We start from the raw sequence: 17,502 nt of genomic DNA on the forward strand, positions 1-17,502 counted from the left end.
GAGCTGAAGAGCTGAGGTTTTGAAAGCACCCAGGCCCAGAGTTCAGGCCCCATGACTGCAAAAAAAAAAAAAAAAAGACAATCTCCAAACTCTTTCCAAACTACAAATATCATGATGGAAGAACAAATAAAAGACAACCTCCTTGTACACTAATTGATGCTAATAAAAAATGAGGAAAAAGTCCTATAACAAATGAACAAAAATACCCCACCCAAATAAACAAAAACAAATGCAGATATTTATACCATAACTTTCAACCTTTAAATAGGACTGATGCCACCTCCAGGTCAGAGTTAACCTGATCTTGAATATTTTTACTGTCTTCTTCATTCAGGGACTTCACAAATCGAGAACACACATTCATATCAAATCGATTGGGCAGAATGAATTTCATTTCCATGGCAACCCCTTGAGAAGATCCTTCTTCTGAATTCAGGTCCAGTGGATGTTCTATCTTAATGTCTGGCATGCCAGGAAGACTGTAACTGTTGGGACACTCCTCCACTATCAGCTGGGCTCCAAGGTCCAGATTTGCTGATGAAGCCATGATTTTGACTATGGTTTCAATAATTAAAACATTTCTGTTTTATTTCTTGATTTATAAAATCTTTATCCAGTGTCTTCTTTAATTTGGATATTAAAAAACCTGAAACAAAAAAATAGAAAATTAAAAGTATTATGTCTATTAGGTAAAGGTACATAAACTGTTTTTCAATTAGACATCCAAACTTGTAAGACCAAGAAATGTAACAGAAAGAATATCAAATATAGTGAAGGAGTCTAGATATGAACCTAAGCTTTGCATTTATTGGCTGTGTGACCTATACAAGTTACTGAACTCCCAGAGCCTTTTTTTTTTCTTTCTCTTTTTGGTCGGTAGAGGGGCTGAAATCAGGGCTTGGTCACTGTCCCTGAGCTCTTTTTGCACTTTACCACTTTAAGCCACAGCTCCGCTTCTGGTTTCCTGGTGGTTAATTGGAGAAAAGAGGCTCACAAACTTTCCTGACTGGGCTAGCTTTGAACCGTGGTCCTCAGATCTCAGCCTCTTGAGTAGCTAGGATTACAGATATGAACCAACAGCGCCAGTCTAGATGCTCAATCTTGTTAGTAAAATAGGGACGCTTCTATTAACCTTATCAGACCTTTGGTAAAGAGCAAATGAAATACAGTAACATTTTTACTTTCGCCTCTAGGCTCCAACACATTTTAGTAGTTTTCTCCCGGCTGCCAAATGGATACAAAGATCAAGCTCCCAGTAAAAATAAACTTTCATGTTAAAACTTTAACATTCGACTTGAGGTTCATTTCTTAACATTACATACACATATACAAACATATATGTATAAGTATTCTATATCTCATCTATTTTTCCTTTACCTCTAGTTCTATATCTCTATCTATATTATTTGCAAGTGAGGCAAGTGTGCACCACTGAGCTACCATTCTAGGTGTTAAGAGGAGGCCCCTGGGCTAGGTTCACCTCGATCTGTCAAGAGTCCAAGGATGGAAGGAGAGGAGAGCCTCCAGACATTAGCGGGCAACCGTGCTAGTCCCCAGTGGAGGCCAGGCACAGCCCCCGCCCCTGCCCTCGTTCTGTGTAACCCTGACGTTGTCCCACCAGGACAGGAAGGTGCTAGGAAAATAAATCGGGCCTTACCGGCGACAGGTGTCCCGGTGTCCCCAGCAGGAGCCCGCTCAAGTGGGGACCTGCAGAATGGGAAGTGCGCCCTGTCGCCACCGGCCACCTGTTCCCCGGTGTGGCCGGAGGATAGAAGCTCGCTCGGAGGCGGCCGGTGGATGCTGGGGTCGCGGAAGGGAGGCGCGCAGGGTGGGCCAGGGCGGCCTCGCGGCCACCGGCGACGGCAGAGAGCGAGCCCGGCCTTCCCGCGCGCCGCCCGAGTCCGCACAGGCCCGCAGGCTCGGGCTTGTTGGGCCGCGACGTCACTTCCGAGTTTTTTTTTTCTCTTTCACACACAAAAAAATGTTCTGAGATCAGTGTCATCAAAAACACTTCCAGGTTTACAGCTTTATTCTTATTATTTGCTCCGGTCCTGACGCGGCGCGGTCCAGCCTACCCGGTTACTACGGAGAAAGCGCCTTGTCAGTTGACAGCTCTAGGTCCTAAGGGGCCAGACCCCAGCCGGGTCCTCGTCCGGCCACGCCTTCTCCTCCGGAACGCCCCGCCCACTTTATAGCCCCGCCCCTCCTCTTCGCCCGCCTGCCTCGGTGCCTGGAGTCTTCTGAGCATGCGCCGTGATGTCATCTCTATGCGCGGTTCCCTGCTGCCGGCTCCCTGAAGGTCCGCGTGTTTTTTTTTTCTTTTGAGTCCGGGTGCCGAGAGATCTGGTTTAGGAAAGCTGGCAAGGTCCAAGGGGGTTTCCTTGCGACCGGAGTGTTTCGGCGGACCCTCGGGACCCAGCAGAGGTAGGCAAAGGCGGCTTCCATTGAGGATGGCCCCGACGTCCTCGGGCCTGGCTGCGGTGGCCGGCCCGGCGGCCTGCGCCCTCCGGGCCTCCGCTGGAGAGGGCCAGGCTCCGCGGGTCTCTGTCACACCGTGTGTTCCTCCTCTCAGTGTCGGGTCCAGCCCACCGCTTTGCGTCTGCCGGGCATTCCGCACCGCTTCCAGGCAGTGGCGGACTTTCCCATCTCTGTCTTTCCTTCCGTGTCGATTGCCCGAGTATTCCTCTTCTCCATCTTTTACATTCCTCTGGTAGGATTAAAAATCGTTCTCTCTGGAGCTGACGCCGAGCAGTTATTTGCTCGTCGACACAGCATTGCAGTGCACAGAGAAGTAGTACCTGTTATGCAGCTAGTCTGGGTTAGTTACCTGTTAGTCTGACCTCGGCCGGATCATAGTCCTTCTGCTCACTTTCGCATCATTTATTGCTACATGGATATGTGTCCCTTTTCTCCGCACGCGGAGCCACTGCTACTGCTCTTCGTTTGTAAGACACTGCTAGCAGCAATGGTTCTCACCAGACACTATGTTGAAAATGAACTAACTGTACAACTTGTGAGTGGGGGCTGGTGAAAAAAAAACTGGGAGAGAGCGAAGGAAGAGGTGATGTTGTCCAAGAAGAAATGTACTCATTACCTAACTTATCTAACTGTAAGCCCTCTGTACATCACCTTTATAATAACAATAAAAACTAAAGAAAAAGACAGATCTAGGTGGCATTCCTATATTGTAAAAAAGAGCAGTGGGCCTAGCGGGTAGATCTGTCTGAGGACCTGTTTTTGTTATCCACTTAGCCAAGAAAGCTTTTTGACAGATGAGCGTATGCAGTCGATTTGGTAATAGGAAGTACTAAGATTGACCTAGAATTAGGTGACATGTCCTATGCCTACAGATAATTCCATTCTTTTCATTCATAAAAATTGTACTTATAATTATTTGGAGAAGATTGTTAATAAGATTTGAGATTTTTTTCTCTAAATATATGTAACTGTTTTGCATGTTAGCCTCCTAAGCATAAAATAACTGCCATCAAGCCTTTTACAGAAAAAAGTTTTTGAACTCCTGTTGTGTAGTATTTGTTCATGTTATAGACTCTACTTGTGATTTTAATTTTGTATTTTTCCATAGAATCTTGCACAACGCTTCCTTTCCTTCCTTCCACATGCATTCTTTGAGCACTTAAAAAAGCTTCCAGGCAAATTGTCCAATTTAACAGGAAAGCAGATGGTTACAAGCTGGGCATAGTGGCACACACCTGTAATTCCAGCACTTGGGAGGCTAAGGCAGATGGATGGTGAGTTCAAGATCAGCCTGAATTACATGGCAAGACACTTATCTCAAATAATAAAAAATAGGAAAGGGAAAAAAAAGAAGAGAGATCATTTCATTGCAGTATGATTACGTGAATTAAGAGTCACATGAGGTCATGGACAGGACCCTGCCTCAGAGAACAGAGGTTTCCTGGAAACCTGGCCTTCCATGGCTTGTAAAGTTGGATCACTAGCCTAAAAACTCTATACAGTATACAGAAAGAAAGCAGAATGAAAACCATACCTGTGGACACAATTTATGAATAATGCATGCTCTAAAACATGTTCTTTTTCAGACCGAAAGTGGAGTCACTGGAATTATTTCTAATATCACTACCAAATTACTAAGTCTTAGAAAACAGAGGAATTATATGTAACAATGTCTGGTTATAAGCCTGTAGCTATTCAAACCTATCCTATACTTGGTGAGAAGATCACACAAGATACTGTGTACTGGAACAACTATAAGGTATGTGGAAGATAGGGAGGAGGGAGGAGATTTGTATGTTTATTTCTTTATTCATTTATGCAGCTTGTCCAGCATTTGTTGTACTTCAAATATGCTGGCATATCTATTAACTGTCCATTAACTGTCTATTAACTATCTATTAATAGTTTGTGAGCACCTTAGTGTTTGAGAAGCTACTTTTTTCTTAACATATTATATAAAAGTATGGACTGCTTAATCATCTTAACTGTAGACATGCTTAGCACAGAATATATGATTAGTCAAGGCCAAATGATTTAAATATGAATTTCATACAAGAAAGAAGTACTAAATTGATTCTTCAGTACTGTCTAGTATAGTTTACATAAGATTTTTAAAAGAACTAAATAGATCAATGGAAAAAGCTTGGGATTGGGGAAGTTTATGAAACCAGAAATATAAACTGGGCATTGGAATATATTGGCCAGTTTCACACATAAATAAAAAATAAAAGATAATAATTAATACTATGTTGATTTGTTAAATTGGCATGTATGCAGCATTTTGATCATCCTTACTACTTGAAAGAAGGGAATTGGTGATGTTTTGGATGGCAACTTGACAATATCTTTTATGATTTGAAAAAAATGTATCTGCCTTTTTTTTTTTTGTCAGTCATTGGGCTTGAACTCTGGGCCTGGTCACTGTTCCTGAGCTCTTCAGCTCAAGGCTAGCACTCTACCACTTGAGCCATAGCACCACTTCCTTACACTCTCACATATTTAATAAATATACTTTCAAAAGTTTGTTAAGATCTGTATTCTGTATAAAGATGTTTAGTATTAGTAAATTTTTCTTTTTCTTCTTTTTTTTTTTTTGGTGGTAGTACTGGAGTTTGAATTCAGGCCCTTGTATTTGCTAGGCAGGTATACTATAGCTGCATCATGCCTTCAGCTTTTACTGGTACTGGTTTATTTTTTATTTTTTATTGTGAGACTACCGTACAGAGGAGTTACAATTACATGGGCAAGATAACGAGTACATGTCTTATTAAGCATTGTTGCCTCCTCTTCGTTTTCCCTTCTTATCTCTTCCCATACTCCCCCCACCTCCCTCCCTCCACCCGATCCCCCTCCCCCCCAACACTGGTTATTTTTGAGATACAGTCTCCCTTCTTGCCCAAGCCTGTACCACCTGGTCTACAGTCCTCCTTTTTTAAACTTCTTACCATAGCTAGATGATGGGTTCTCTTTACTGTGCCCAGTTTCTTTTATTGAGAGGAGATCTCTTGGACCCTTCTGCCTAGGTTGGCATCAAACCATGATCTTTTCAATAATTGACCTCCCAGTAGTAATTATAGATGAGAGCCACCATGCTCAGCTAATATTAGAATTTTTGTAAATTTTGTGTCCATTAATAATAGGCTGATACAGTAAATGATGATATTTCCTTATAAACAGATATTAAACCTGCCACTTGTATGAAAAGTTAGCTGAGATGAGTTAGTTAGTGAAAACTGGGTATAGAACTGCCTTCATTGACTGTGTAGTATAATCATCTTTGTGTTACTTTAAATCTTAGTTAAATGTATACTGGTATAGTCATAACTCCCCACCCTCCTGACAGGAATTGGGGTAAATTTGGCTGCTGAAAAGACAGGTGTAGCTTTCTAGTTTGTATTTATTTATTTACTTTTAATGGCAACAAGTATACTCTAGTCATGGGATATAGATCATTATTGCTTCTTTTGTATTGCTAAAGTAAATGCAACCTACTGTTACTAAGAACACAAAGAAACCCATCTATAAGAAATTATGTAATGCTTAAATAGGCCTTGTCACCAGTTGTAACTATGTTAATACTTTGTTCTTTTTCATTAAGACCCCTGTTCAGATTAAGGAATTTGGTGCAGTATCAAAAGTAGACTTTTCTCCTCAGCCTCCATATAACTATGCAGTAACAGCTTCTTCAAGAGTAAGTGCAATAGTAAATTTCTTCACTTTTATATAGTTTTCTGCTGATCTTGAGTCATTTGGTGAAATACTGTTTATTGATTTATTTTTTTGTCTTATAGATTCACATTTATGGTCGATACTCCCAAGAACCTATAAAAACCTTTTCACGTTTTAAAGACACAGCATACAGTGCCACTTTCCGACAGGATGGTCAGTTGCTTGTGGCTGGAAGTGAAGATGGTGTTGTTCAGCTTTTTGATATAAGTGGGAGGGCCCCACTCAGACAATTTGAAGGCCATACAAAGTAAGAGTCAACTGGTTATCTATTTTTGTTGAAAGCTCTCTCTTTGGGCCTTGAATAAAAATATAGCCATTCTATGAAGATTATGTACCTGTGTGTACTTTATTTTCTGATTGTCCTGAGATACAGAACTTAATTTGGATCAACAGTCCAGTTTGTAGGACTCATGAATTAGGATTGTTGTGATATTTTAGGAAATGAGCACATACACGTCTAGTGTAGCTTCTACTAACTTTCCAGTAAGTGTGTGATCTAGGGCAGGAGGTTATGAATCGTTGCTCTAAAGGTGTCCACATAGCTATAATGCTTGCTTTGTAAGCTTGGGTCTATCTTTAAGGTTTTCACATTGAAGTCAAGTTAGGCTTTCTTGATTGATTTGTAATTTAAAGAGCTGTTATAATTTTATATTGTAACTTTGATTCAAGATTACCAATATCATTGTTGAGAACTCTTCATTTAAAAATTTTAAAATTCAATATACAGTTGTGCTACTCAGGTGTTCTAATTGAAACAACAGCAGTTCACTTAATCTGATCCTACTTAGTGTCTCTTTCTTTAGATAAAAAAAAAATCAGCAAGTTTTTTTCTATTAAAGAATGTGCCTTTTTCTCCAAATTTTCTTTTTATTAGGCAGTTTAGTAGAATGATTAACTTACTAGAAAATATACTATTAAAACTGCTTCTTAATATTCTTTTTGACAGTAGAGTGATATTTTATTTTTTTCTTTTTTTGGGTCCGGTCGTGGGGTCCCTCAGCTCTTTTAGCTCAAGGCTAGCGCTCTACCACTTGAGCCACAGTGCCACTTCCGGCTTTTATCTTTTTGCTTATGTGGTGCTAGGGAATTGAACCCAGGGCCTCATGCATGCAAGGCAAGCACTCTACCACTGAGCCACCTCCCCAGCCCCTAGAGTGATATTTTAAAATACCACTGTTAAAAACGTTTTCTTTTTCACATGATTTTTCTCCTATATTCTCTGAAATGGAGTTTCTTTTTGTTTTTTCTTGTTTTTTTTTTTTTGTTTGTTTGTTTGAAACTCTGGGAAAGGACCATTTTATGTTAGACTATGCAAGGATTATAGTTTTTTTTCTTATCTTTTAATAAACTGACCTTTCGTTTTTCAGAGCAGTTCATACAGTGGATTTTACAGCTGACAAATACCATGTGGTTTCTGGAGCTGATGACTATACAGTTAAATTATGGGATATTCCAAACTCCAAAGAAATTCTGACATTGAAAGAACATTCTGATTATGTGAGGTGTGGATGTGCTAGCAAACTGAACCCAGATATCTTTGTAACAGGTAGGTGGACTTTATTTCATGGTTATGAGATTCTTTTGGGATGGAGAGATGCAACTTTTAGAGCTTGGAGTGTTGCTTAGTGGTAGAATACTTGCCCGGGTTTTATAAGGTGCTGGGTTCAATTCTCAGCATCGTACACAAAGTTTAAAAATATATTTGTAATTAATGATCCAGTTTTTTAAAAATTTTCTCCTTTTGGTGATTCTTGTTCCTCAAACATGTTTGGATATCTCAGACTGTCTTGAAGATATAATAGGCGGGCTGGGAAGGTGTCTCAGTGGTAGAGCGCTTGCCTTGCATGCCTGAGGCCCTGGGTTCGATTCCTCAGTACTACATAAGCAAAAAGAAAAAAAGCCAGAAGTGGCTCTGTGGCTCAAGTGGTAGAGCGCTAGCCTTGAGCTGAAGAGCTGAGGGACAGCACCCAGGCCCAGAGTTCAGGCCCCATGACCGGACCCTCCCCCCCCCCAAAAAAAAGAAAATATAATAGGCATCTGCAGTGGGTCACACCCTGGTTTTTAGTGAGCCTCCAGAGCCATGGCACTGCAATATCCTTAAGTATAGTTCACTTTTTTGTTGGTTGCTATACGGGCATCCCCAGAGGATTCCACAGTGATAGTAGTATACAGATAAGGATAGTTTATAATCAAAGCAAGTTAGAATTTGTGTAATGTTGTGTAGTGTTTTTTCAGAAACAATCAGTAATGGCAAGAAGATTTGAAGTACTGTTATTTTTGTGAGGAAAAAACACATGATTATATTTTGGTACTGAGGTTTGAACTCAGGGTCTTGCATTTTCTGGGCAAGTGCTCTACTATAATCCTGCACCAATACTTTTGCTAGCTGTTTGTTTGCTGGGCCTGGGGCTTAACTCTGGGCCTGGATGCTGCTCCTGAGCTTCTTTTGCTCAGGATGAGCACTGTACCACTGGAGCCACAGTGCCACTTGTGGCTTTTTTGAGTAGTTTATTAGAGAGAGATAAGAGCCTCATAGAGTTTCCTGCCCAGGCTGGCTTTGAACCACAATCCTCAGATCTCAGCCTCTTGGGTAGCTAGGATTACAGGTGTGAGCCACTGGCTTGGGCTTATTTATTAATTTTTTAAAGGTAGAATCATATGATTTTTCCTGATTTGATTGTGGATTGAAACCTTTCTAATTGCCTCCTGAATAGTTGAGCTTACAGGCATATGTCACTATACCTGGCCTTTTGGCTTAAAAAAAGACAAACAAAAACTTCATCTGAGGGGTTTTCTTCTTTTAAAATTTATATCTGAATACATACATGTATAATTTGAGATAAAAATTTTACATTTTAGGGTCCTATGATCATACTGTGAAGATGTATGATTCACGAACAAATGAAAGTGTTCTCTCTATGGAGCATGGACAGCCAGTGGAGAGTGTCTTGCTTTTCCCTTCTGGAGGTCTTCTGGTGTCTTCAGGTATTTCTTTTAAACATAGCTTTCACCAGTATCTTATTCGATTTTTCTTTATCAGTTACTATGTATAACTTAGCAGTGTTCACTTGAATTACATACCTGTTTTTCAAACAGTTGATAAATGGGCAGGCTGTTAACATCTGTTGAGTACCTACCCTTATCCAGGCACTTTGCTGTTGTGTACCTGTTATCTGAGTTAGTCCATCAAGATAGTAGAACTTAGTACACTCTCTCTCTCTCTCTCTCTCTCTCTCACTCTCACTCTGAGTCTTAGGGCCAAGATTTAAGCCAGGCAGTCTGGTTTCCTCCCTTAGCCACACTCTCTCTCTCTCTCTCTCTCTCTCTCTCTGAGTCTTAGGGCCAAGATTTAAGCCAGGCAGTCTGGTTTCCTCCCTTAGCCACTCTCTCTCTCTCTCTCTGAGTCTTAGGGCCAAGATTTAAGCCAGGCAGTCTGGTTTCCTCCCTTAGCCACACCTCTCTCTCTCTCTCTCTCTCTCTCTCTCTCTTTCTCTCTGAGTCTTAGGGCCAAGATTTAAGTCAGGCAGTCTGGTTTCCTCTCTTAGCCTCTACTCTAGGGAATTCCAGTGAACAATACTTTTTGATGTTTAAATTTTTTAATACATAGGTGGAATATCAATCTAATGATTATTTCTGTTTTTAGGAGGTCGTTTTGTTAAAGTCTGGGACTTGTTAAAAGGAGGACAGTTGCTCGTGTCTTTGAAAAATCATCATAAAACTGTGACGTGTCTGTGTCTGAGCAGCTCGGGTCAGAGGTTACTCTCTGGTTCACTAGATAGGTTAGTATTTTCATTTTCTTTCTTTGTCATTATAAGTGTACACAAGTGCTACTTCTTGAGAAAATATTTATTTTAACAACATCAGTGATAAATGTTCTGATGATTTCCATAGAGAGTGGAAATCTAGTTATATCTATATTTTTATCCTTAAAATAATATATTGCTTTAGCTTCTATTTAAGCAATGTTATTGCCCTACTTGAATAGTAAGTCTTTTTTCCTATTTTTTGTGTTTTTATTGATATCTGTTAGTTGTATATGGGAGTTTCATTTTAACAAATCTATTCCTTATGTATATAATGCTTCTTAACCATAATCACCCTTCCACCAGTCTAGAGCATTAATCATTACAGTAATTTATTCTATAGTTTATTTAAGAATCATTGTGAGTTTATGTTGTAAAAATTTTATTATAAGCATATATATTATTCCAGGTTACATTCTTTTTTTCTTTTTTTTGTCAGTTGTGGAGCTTGAACTCTGGGCCTGAGGGCTGTCCCTCAGCTCTTCAGCTCAAGATTAGTGCTCTACTACTTGAGCCACAGTGCCACTTCTGATTTTCTGGTGGTTAATTGGAGATAAGAATCTCATGGACTTTCCTGCCTGGGCTGGCTTTAATTGTGATCCTCAGATCTCAGCCTCCTGAATAGCTAGGATTACAGGCATAAGCCATTGGTGCCCAGCTTGTTTTATTCAATTTTAATTTAATTTAAAATTGAAATAGTTGTAGAATATTATATCAATGTATGCCTTAGAAGCTTAATTTGTCTCTATATGTGTCTTAATAATTATATACTGATAAATGTTGAAATGTCATTATATATTATATAAATTACTTAGCAGCTAAGTAAAATATGCACTAAAAGTACTGGGCACTGGTGGCTCATATCTGTAATCCTAGCTATTTAGAAGGCTGTGATCCAGAGGATCAAAGTTGGAAGCCAGCTTGGGCAGTGAAGTCATTGAAAAATCAATCTCCAATTAATCAGCAAAAGCAGGAAGAGCCCAGGCCCAGAGTTCAAGCCCCATGACTGACAAAAAAAAATTCAATAAAACAAATTACACATTTCATGGTTCAGTAGTCATATGTAAGTAGAACTATGTGGCACATTTGTAGACTTAAATCCATCTATTCTTGGTTATTTCTGTATTTCCCTTCCTTCTTTACTATTATGAAAAGACTTGGTTTTCAGCATGTGTATTAGAAAAGTGTAAGTACTTTAAAGCTAGGAAATAATTTTAGTCCATATGAACTTACTATATAACCATGTAAAATACTCTGTAATGGTGTTTCTCTGTAATTTGATAATTTTTTTTGATGTCTCCTAAAAAAAGTTAAGTGTAAATTGGCTCTGTTCGCAATGCTTCTTAGCTTGGAGTTATGGAATTGGAGACATGATTACTTGTCACAAATTTGGGGTGGCATGCTATTGCCATAGTAGGAAATAGAGAGGCTAGGGATGTTGTTAATGACCTACAGAACATGGAAGAGCCCTCATACCACAGGGTTCTCTGCCCAGAAGTATCTATATTGCTGAGGGTGAGAACTCCTGTTTCCACTCAGCAGTGGATATCATTGATACTTTTGTTTCATTTCTAAGTTTTATCTGATTTGTGGTGTGTCCTTTGGTGTTTTTCCTAAATGTCCAGTTAGTCTTTGTTCTAGTAGCTGAAATATAGTTCATTTTAAGGGATTCAGTGATGATATACCTTGTAACACACTGCATCATTGTTTTTCTTTACTGTTGTGGGAATTTTAATGTTTATATATTGAGTTTAATATTTATATAGTGAATTATATATTTGAGTTTGCAAAATAGTAGAAATTTTCATACTCATTTCCAAGGTGAGTGAGTGAGAGAGAGAGAGAGAGAGACAGACAGACAGACAGAGAGAGAGAGAGAGAGAGTGTGTGTGTGTGTGTGTGTGTGTGTGTTTGTGTTTGTGTGTGTGTGTGTGTGTGTGTGTGTGTGTGTGTGTAACATTCGGCCTGGGTGCTGCCTCTGAGTTTCTTTTGCTCAAAGCTAGTGCTCTACCACTTAAGCCACAACTCCACTTCTGGCTTTTGTTACTTTATTGGAAATAAAAATCCCAGTATTTTTCCTGCCTCAGCTGGCTTCAACCTGTGGTTATCAGATCTCTGTCTTCTGAGTACTTAGGATTACAGGTGTGAATCACTAATACCTGGCTTCCAAGTTGATTTTGTTTCTTAACAAAGCTTTCTTCTTTCTTTTTTTAATTAGGAAGGTCAAAGTATACAGTACAACTTCCTACAAAGTAGTCCACAGTTTTGATTATACCGCTTCAATTTTAAGTCTTGCACTTGCAGTAAGTACTTTTAGCTCTGTTAAAGTTATCACTAGTTTTACCTGCTAATTGAAACTAAAGTGAAATTTTAGTGTTCATCTTTGGGTTTGAATAAACCATATTAGTTACTTGAATGAAGACAATTGCTAGAATATGTATTATCCTAATAACTTAGCAGAGTTCTGATTTAGGTCTCATTCATTGTACAGTGCTGTAGACCTTGCTAACAATAACAGTAGGGTCTAGGCAATTGCCAGATCTTTATTTAACAAATTCAAAGATACTATCTTTAGAAGAGAAAGTCTGAGATAGAGACAAAAGTGTTGTGTAAAGGAAGGAGAACAAAGTGAAATAGCTCTTTTTGTTGGTTGACAGTGCTGGCTGGAATGTGCACTATCAAGTTTCACCTGTAGCTGCTTTTGGTTAGGTGGAGATTTGAATAATGTAGAAATCTGAATTGGGAGAGGAAATCCTGTTAAAAAATATTATAGGGGAAAGCTTAGGGAAAGTGATACCTCTGTGCAGTGATGTAGAAAAATTGTTTTGATATTTGCTAAGATTTCATTAGCATTTTAGCATTATATTATTACATTATATATATATTGTTAATATTATTCAGACTTTGCTAGTGATATTTTACATAGATACAATGTTCTATCAACATAGTAGTATAAGGACTTTGCTTTTAACATTTTGCATAGATAATTGTTAGGCAGAGTAAGTCTGGGTGGAACTATTGGTGATAGTATGGGACAAGCAGAAACAGGGTATTGAAGTTACTTAGTAAAAATACTGTAAATTATTGATTAGAAATAGACTAACTTGTTTTTCTGATTGCTATTAGCATGAAGATGAGACAATCGTCGTAGGAATGACCAATGGAATACTCAGTGTTAAACATCGAAAGTCTGAAACAAAGAAAGATTCTTTTCCTAGGAGGAGAAGGCCTGCATACCGAACCTTTATTAAAGGAAAGAATTACATGAAGCAACGGGTAATTGTGTATTTCTCATGGTTTTAAAATGTAACATTTTTAGAGTAGTTAGTTCTATCTCTGTACATGGCTGGAAATCATAATTCACATGGTATTCTATTTATTTTCGGCCACACTAAGATTGTTGCCCAGTTGCTAAATTTGATGATGTTATTGAAGAATGGACAACAAGCATTACTTTGTTTATAGTTATAACATGGTAATACAATGCCTTACCACTGTGAAACTGTTTTTCACATACTATCTGATTTGACCTTCTAAACAACTCTTAATTAGTAATTCCTCTATTTGTACTTAGGAAGATTAAGTTAACACAAGTTTTTTTTGTTTGTTTGTTATTTTTATATTTTTTTAAATACTTCTTGATAGCATGCCTTAGTTGTACAATGTGGTTGGTTTCATTCTGACATTTCCATATAGGCATACAATGTATCCCAATCAAACTCACCTCTTCTATCATTCCCTTACTCTCTTCCCTTTCTAAAATAATTATTAACACATTTCATTATTCTATTCTCATATATGCAAGTAACTCTTGGCCATATTTATCCTCATTTACCTGTCTGTTCACTCTTCCTCATTCTGACAGAACCTATTTACTTTTCAGTATTCATTTGTTTTAGTGTATATTAATTGTTCCAAAGGTTTTTCATTGTTTTTGAGGCACAAAGACATTTTGATAGATCCTAACATCTGGAGATGTTAGGACTAGTCTTAATATTTCTGATTTTTGTTTTATTTTTCATTTTACTAAATTATACTTGTTGCTATACAAAGAAAGTTGAAATGAGTAGTTTTGCCCAGAGTTGAGAAAGTTCTGTATTTTCTAAGTTAAATGTCATAAAAGCACATTGATATGGCAAATTATTCATTCCATTTTTTAAAAATTTAGATTATATGCATATGAACATAATTTGTAATACAGTGTAAAGCATCTTTATTTTTAAAAAGTATTACTTTATTATTAAAATGTGTATTTTGAATGGAACTGTATAGATAATGATTTTCCTTCTGTCTAAATTTACTTTAGGATGACATTTTGATCACAAGGCCAACAAAGAAACACCTAGAATTGTATGACAGAGACCTAAAAAATTTTCGGGTCTCTCAGGCTCTTGACAGAGTCCTTGAGGTAAGTGAGGAGCATTTTTTAAAAATATAATTTTATTGTTATTTTTAAGGTGTTATATAGAGGAATGACCATTTTATGTCAGGTAATGAGTGCATCTCTCTTTTTAGATAATGTCATCCCTTCCTTCTTTCCCCCAATTTCCCCTTCCCATCCCTGCCCACAAGTTATATAGTTTATTTTTTCACATAGTATATACTGAATAGAATGATTGCATTTGTTTACCCTTTGTCCCTCCCTTTCTATGCCTTTCCTTTGTCTCCCCTAAAAAGACAAACAAACAAAAAACACCAAAAGCAAAAACTCTACCACTACCCAAAAATTCATATTTCCATTTCCTGGAATTTGTTTTGATAAATAGTATTTTAAATGTTAAAAGAAGTTACACTTTTGGGTTCCTCCCCTAAGGGTATCCTCCTTTAGTTTGACAGTTTGTGTGTGAATTCCTAGAGTTCCGTATAGGTTATCATGGTGAGGAACATTTTTAAAACAATGATTTTAGTAGTTGAGCTTGGTGGTGCATATCTTCATTTTTAGTACTGGCAAGGCTGAGGCAGGAGGAGTATGAAATCGGGCCCCCCCCCCACAAAAAAAAATTTGACTACTTGACTTATTTATCACTGTGACTTGGAATTATAAAAGTAAACCTGGTAATTTAATGCACAGCAGTGTTTTTTTTCTTGTGTTGTTTTTCTGCTTATATTGACTCTGACCATTTTTCCAGCCTAATTGTGTAATAAAAACACCTGAAGTCACAGTATCCATTATAAAGGAGCTAAATCGAAGAGGAGTTCTTGCAAATGCCCTGGCAGGGCGAGATGAAAAGGAAATCACTCGTGTCCTTAATTTTTTGATAAGGTATATATGTTTTATGTTTATGAGATACTTGGATTTAGCATCTCAGACTCTCCTTTATCATCCAGTAAGAGACACATTTTTATAATCTGCTGGAGTGATTAAATCTTTTTTAAGGGATTTTTCTGAAAATTTTCAAGTTTTATTAAGTAGAAATTTTGCTTTGCAGAAATCTGTCTCAACCAAGATTTGCCCCTGTTTTGATTAATGCTGCTGAAATAATTATTGGTAAGTAGTTGTTAAAACTCAAACACCCTAGCATTCTTGTAAAAGTTGAAGTATTGGGGCTGGGGATGTAACTCAGTGTTATAGCACTTGCTTAGTGTATATGAGGCCTTAGGTATGATCCCACCCCTCCCCCCCCCAAAAAAGTAAAGAAAACCAAACAACCTAGAGGTGTCAAATAATGTCAAATTTGGAAATAAATTTTTCAGATTTGGTGGGGCGGGGCAGTCCTAGGGTTTGAACTCAGGGCCTGGGCACTGTCTCTGAACTTCTTTTGTTCAAAGCTAATAATGCTCTACCATTTGAGCCATTTGAGAGGTGTCTATTGAGATTAGGACATGTAGAAATGCTGGGGATTTTGCTCCCCTTATCAAAGGTTTGATGATTGGTAGGACCTCTCTTCAGATGAGCCCCACTACAGCACCAGGGAGCAAGCTAGAAGGTGCAGGGCCCCCTTCTCCAGCATCTTTGCTATATGGATCACAAGTCTATCTTAAATCATGTTTTTACAGGGTGCCACATTGCACCCATGGAGCTCACAAAAGCTTTCCTTTTCCCTTTTGCTTAAAGTTGAGCACAGGGGCATTCTCCCTGTCCTCTACTCAGTTGTCCAGTGTCCAGCATTAGGGTTCTTTTCCCTTCTTTCTTCCCTCCCTCCCTCCTTCCCTCCCTCCCTTCCTTCCTTTTTTCTTTTGTTGGGGCTTGGACTCAGGGTCAGGGTTCTGTCCCTGAGCTCTTCTGCTCAAGGCCAGCACTCTACCACTTAGAGCCACAGTGCCACTTCTGGTTTTTGAGTGGTTAATTGAAGGTAAGAGTCTCATGGGGACTTCTCTAGCTGGGCTGGCCTCAAACCACCATCCTCAGATCTCAGGCTCCTGAGTAGTTAGAATTATAGGCATGAGCCTGCCTGGTGGTCCTTTGTTTCTTTCACAAAGTTCAGTATTTGTAGCATACCTGGTCTCTGTCTGCTGTTTACTGTTGCACTCCTGTGCCTTTTCATGTTATCTTCCTATCCCTAGAACTAGCCACATGGTACTTTAATTCAGATTCTTTTTTTTTGTCAGTTGTGGGGCCTGAACTCAGCCTGGGCACTGTCCCTAAACTCTTCAGTTCAAGGATAGTGCTCTACTACTTGAGCTACAGCACCACTTCTGGCTTTTTCTGTTTATGTGGGGCTGAGGAATCGAACCCAGGGCCTCATGCATGCACGGCAAGCATTCTACCACTGAGCCATCTTCCCAGCCCTAATTCAGATTCTTTGAGATGCAGGAAAACACTAGGTATCTGCAGTTTTCAATCTTCATAACTGTTTTGTGATTAATTTTTAAGGGGAAAGTGAAAATAAGTCATAGTCTGCATTTTGTGTAATTGGTTCTTTTTAAAATGCATTTATTCAGATGAGTTGTTTTGTTTTCTGTAAGTTATGCTCTATAAATCATAAACTTAATATATAAATATGTAAGTACATACTTTTCAGTGTCTTTATATTCACTATTTTTATACTTTTAATAAATATTGCTTCTCACTTGTGTATAGAAAAGTGTTCTCAGTTAATGCTTTCTCTTTCTTTTTAGATATATATCTACCTGTGATTGGACAGTCACCAGTAGTTGATAAAAAGTTTTTAATACTTCAAGGACTTGTAGAAAAAGAGATTGATTACCAAAGAGAGCTCCTAGAAACCTTGGGAATGATGGACATGCTTTTTGCCACCATGACAAGGAATGAAAGCACTTCCATGTTGGGACATTCGTCTGTTGAAGTTCTAGAGAGCAAGGAGATGGAATCATAGCTTTTGCTTAAAGAACTCCTAACTTGGAATAGCTTTGACCCCATTAACTATTGGAAAGAAAATCTGTTTGATACATTAAGAGAGACTATTTACAGAAGCAGTTTTATGGAAGAGACTGGAATAATTATGCTTGGAAAATAAGTACCTGTTTTAAGACATGGATTTTCCATGTAATAATTTGAATTATTTTATGGCATCTTCAGCTAGAAGATCTC

At 38.4% G+C, this 17,502-nt stretch overlaps 2 protein-coding genes across 3 annotated transcripts in view; one reads left to right on the plus strand and one right to left on the minus strand.

Moving 5' to 3' along the window:
* Ankra2 (ankyrin repeat, family A (RFXANK-like), 2) overlaps positions 1-17,502 on the minus strand; it is a 28,125-nt gene that overhangs the window by 9,041 nt on the left and 1,582 nt on the right. Inside the window, exons 2-3 of the mRNA XM_013025293.1 lie at positions 1,024-1,030; positions 982-989 (exon numbers count right to left, since the gene is read on the minus strand). The gene's annotated coding sequence lies outside the window, so the exon portion shown is untranslated. The remainder of the gene's footprint in view (positions 1-981; positions 990-1,023; positions 1,031-17,502) is intronic.
* On the plus strand, positions 2,287-17,384 carry Utp15 (UTP15, U3 small nucleolar ribonucleoprotein, homolog (S. cerevisiae)). 2 transcript variants are annotated; one of them, XM_013025291.1, is made up of 14 exons: positions 2,287-2,424; positions 3,587-3,752; positions 4,065-4,237; positions 6,077-6,169; positions 6,270-6,454; positions 7,575-7,753; positions 9,067-9,192; positions 9,851-9,986; positions 12,229-12,313; positions 13,137-13,286; positions 14,317-14,418; positions 15,140-15,273; positions 15,440-15,498; positions 17,070-17,384. In XM_013025291.1, exons 3-14 carry the CDS (start codon positions 4,148-4,150, stop codon positions 17,285-17,287), a joined length of 1,557 nt encoding a protein of 518 aa, XP_012880745.1. In that variant the 5' UTR covers positions 2,287-2,424; positions 3,587-3,752; positions 4,065-4,147; the 3' UTR covers positions 17,288-17,384. The 2 variants fall into 2 exon arrangements, with proteins under 2 accessions (XP_012880745.1, XP_012880746.1); XM_013025292.1 differs by lacking the exon at positions 3,587-3,752.

Source organism: Dipodomys ordii, unplaced genomic scaffold, assembly GCF_000151885.1.
Source record: "Dipodomys ordii isolate 6190 unplaced genomic scaffold, Dord_2.0 Scaffold83, whole genome shotgun sequence".
In the NCBI taxonomy this organism is placed as follows: domain Eukaryota; kingdom Metazoa; phylum Chordata; class Mammalia; order Rodentia; family Heteromyidae; genus Dipodomys; species Dipodomys ordii.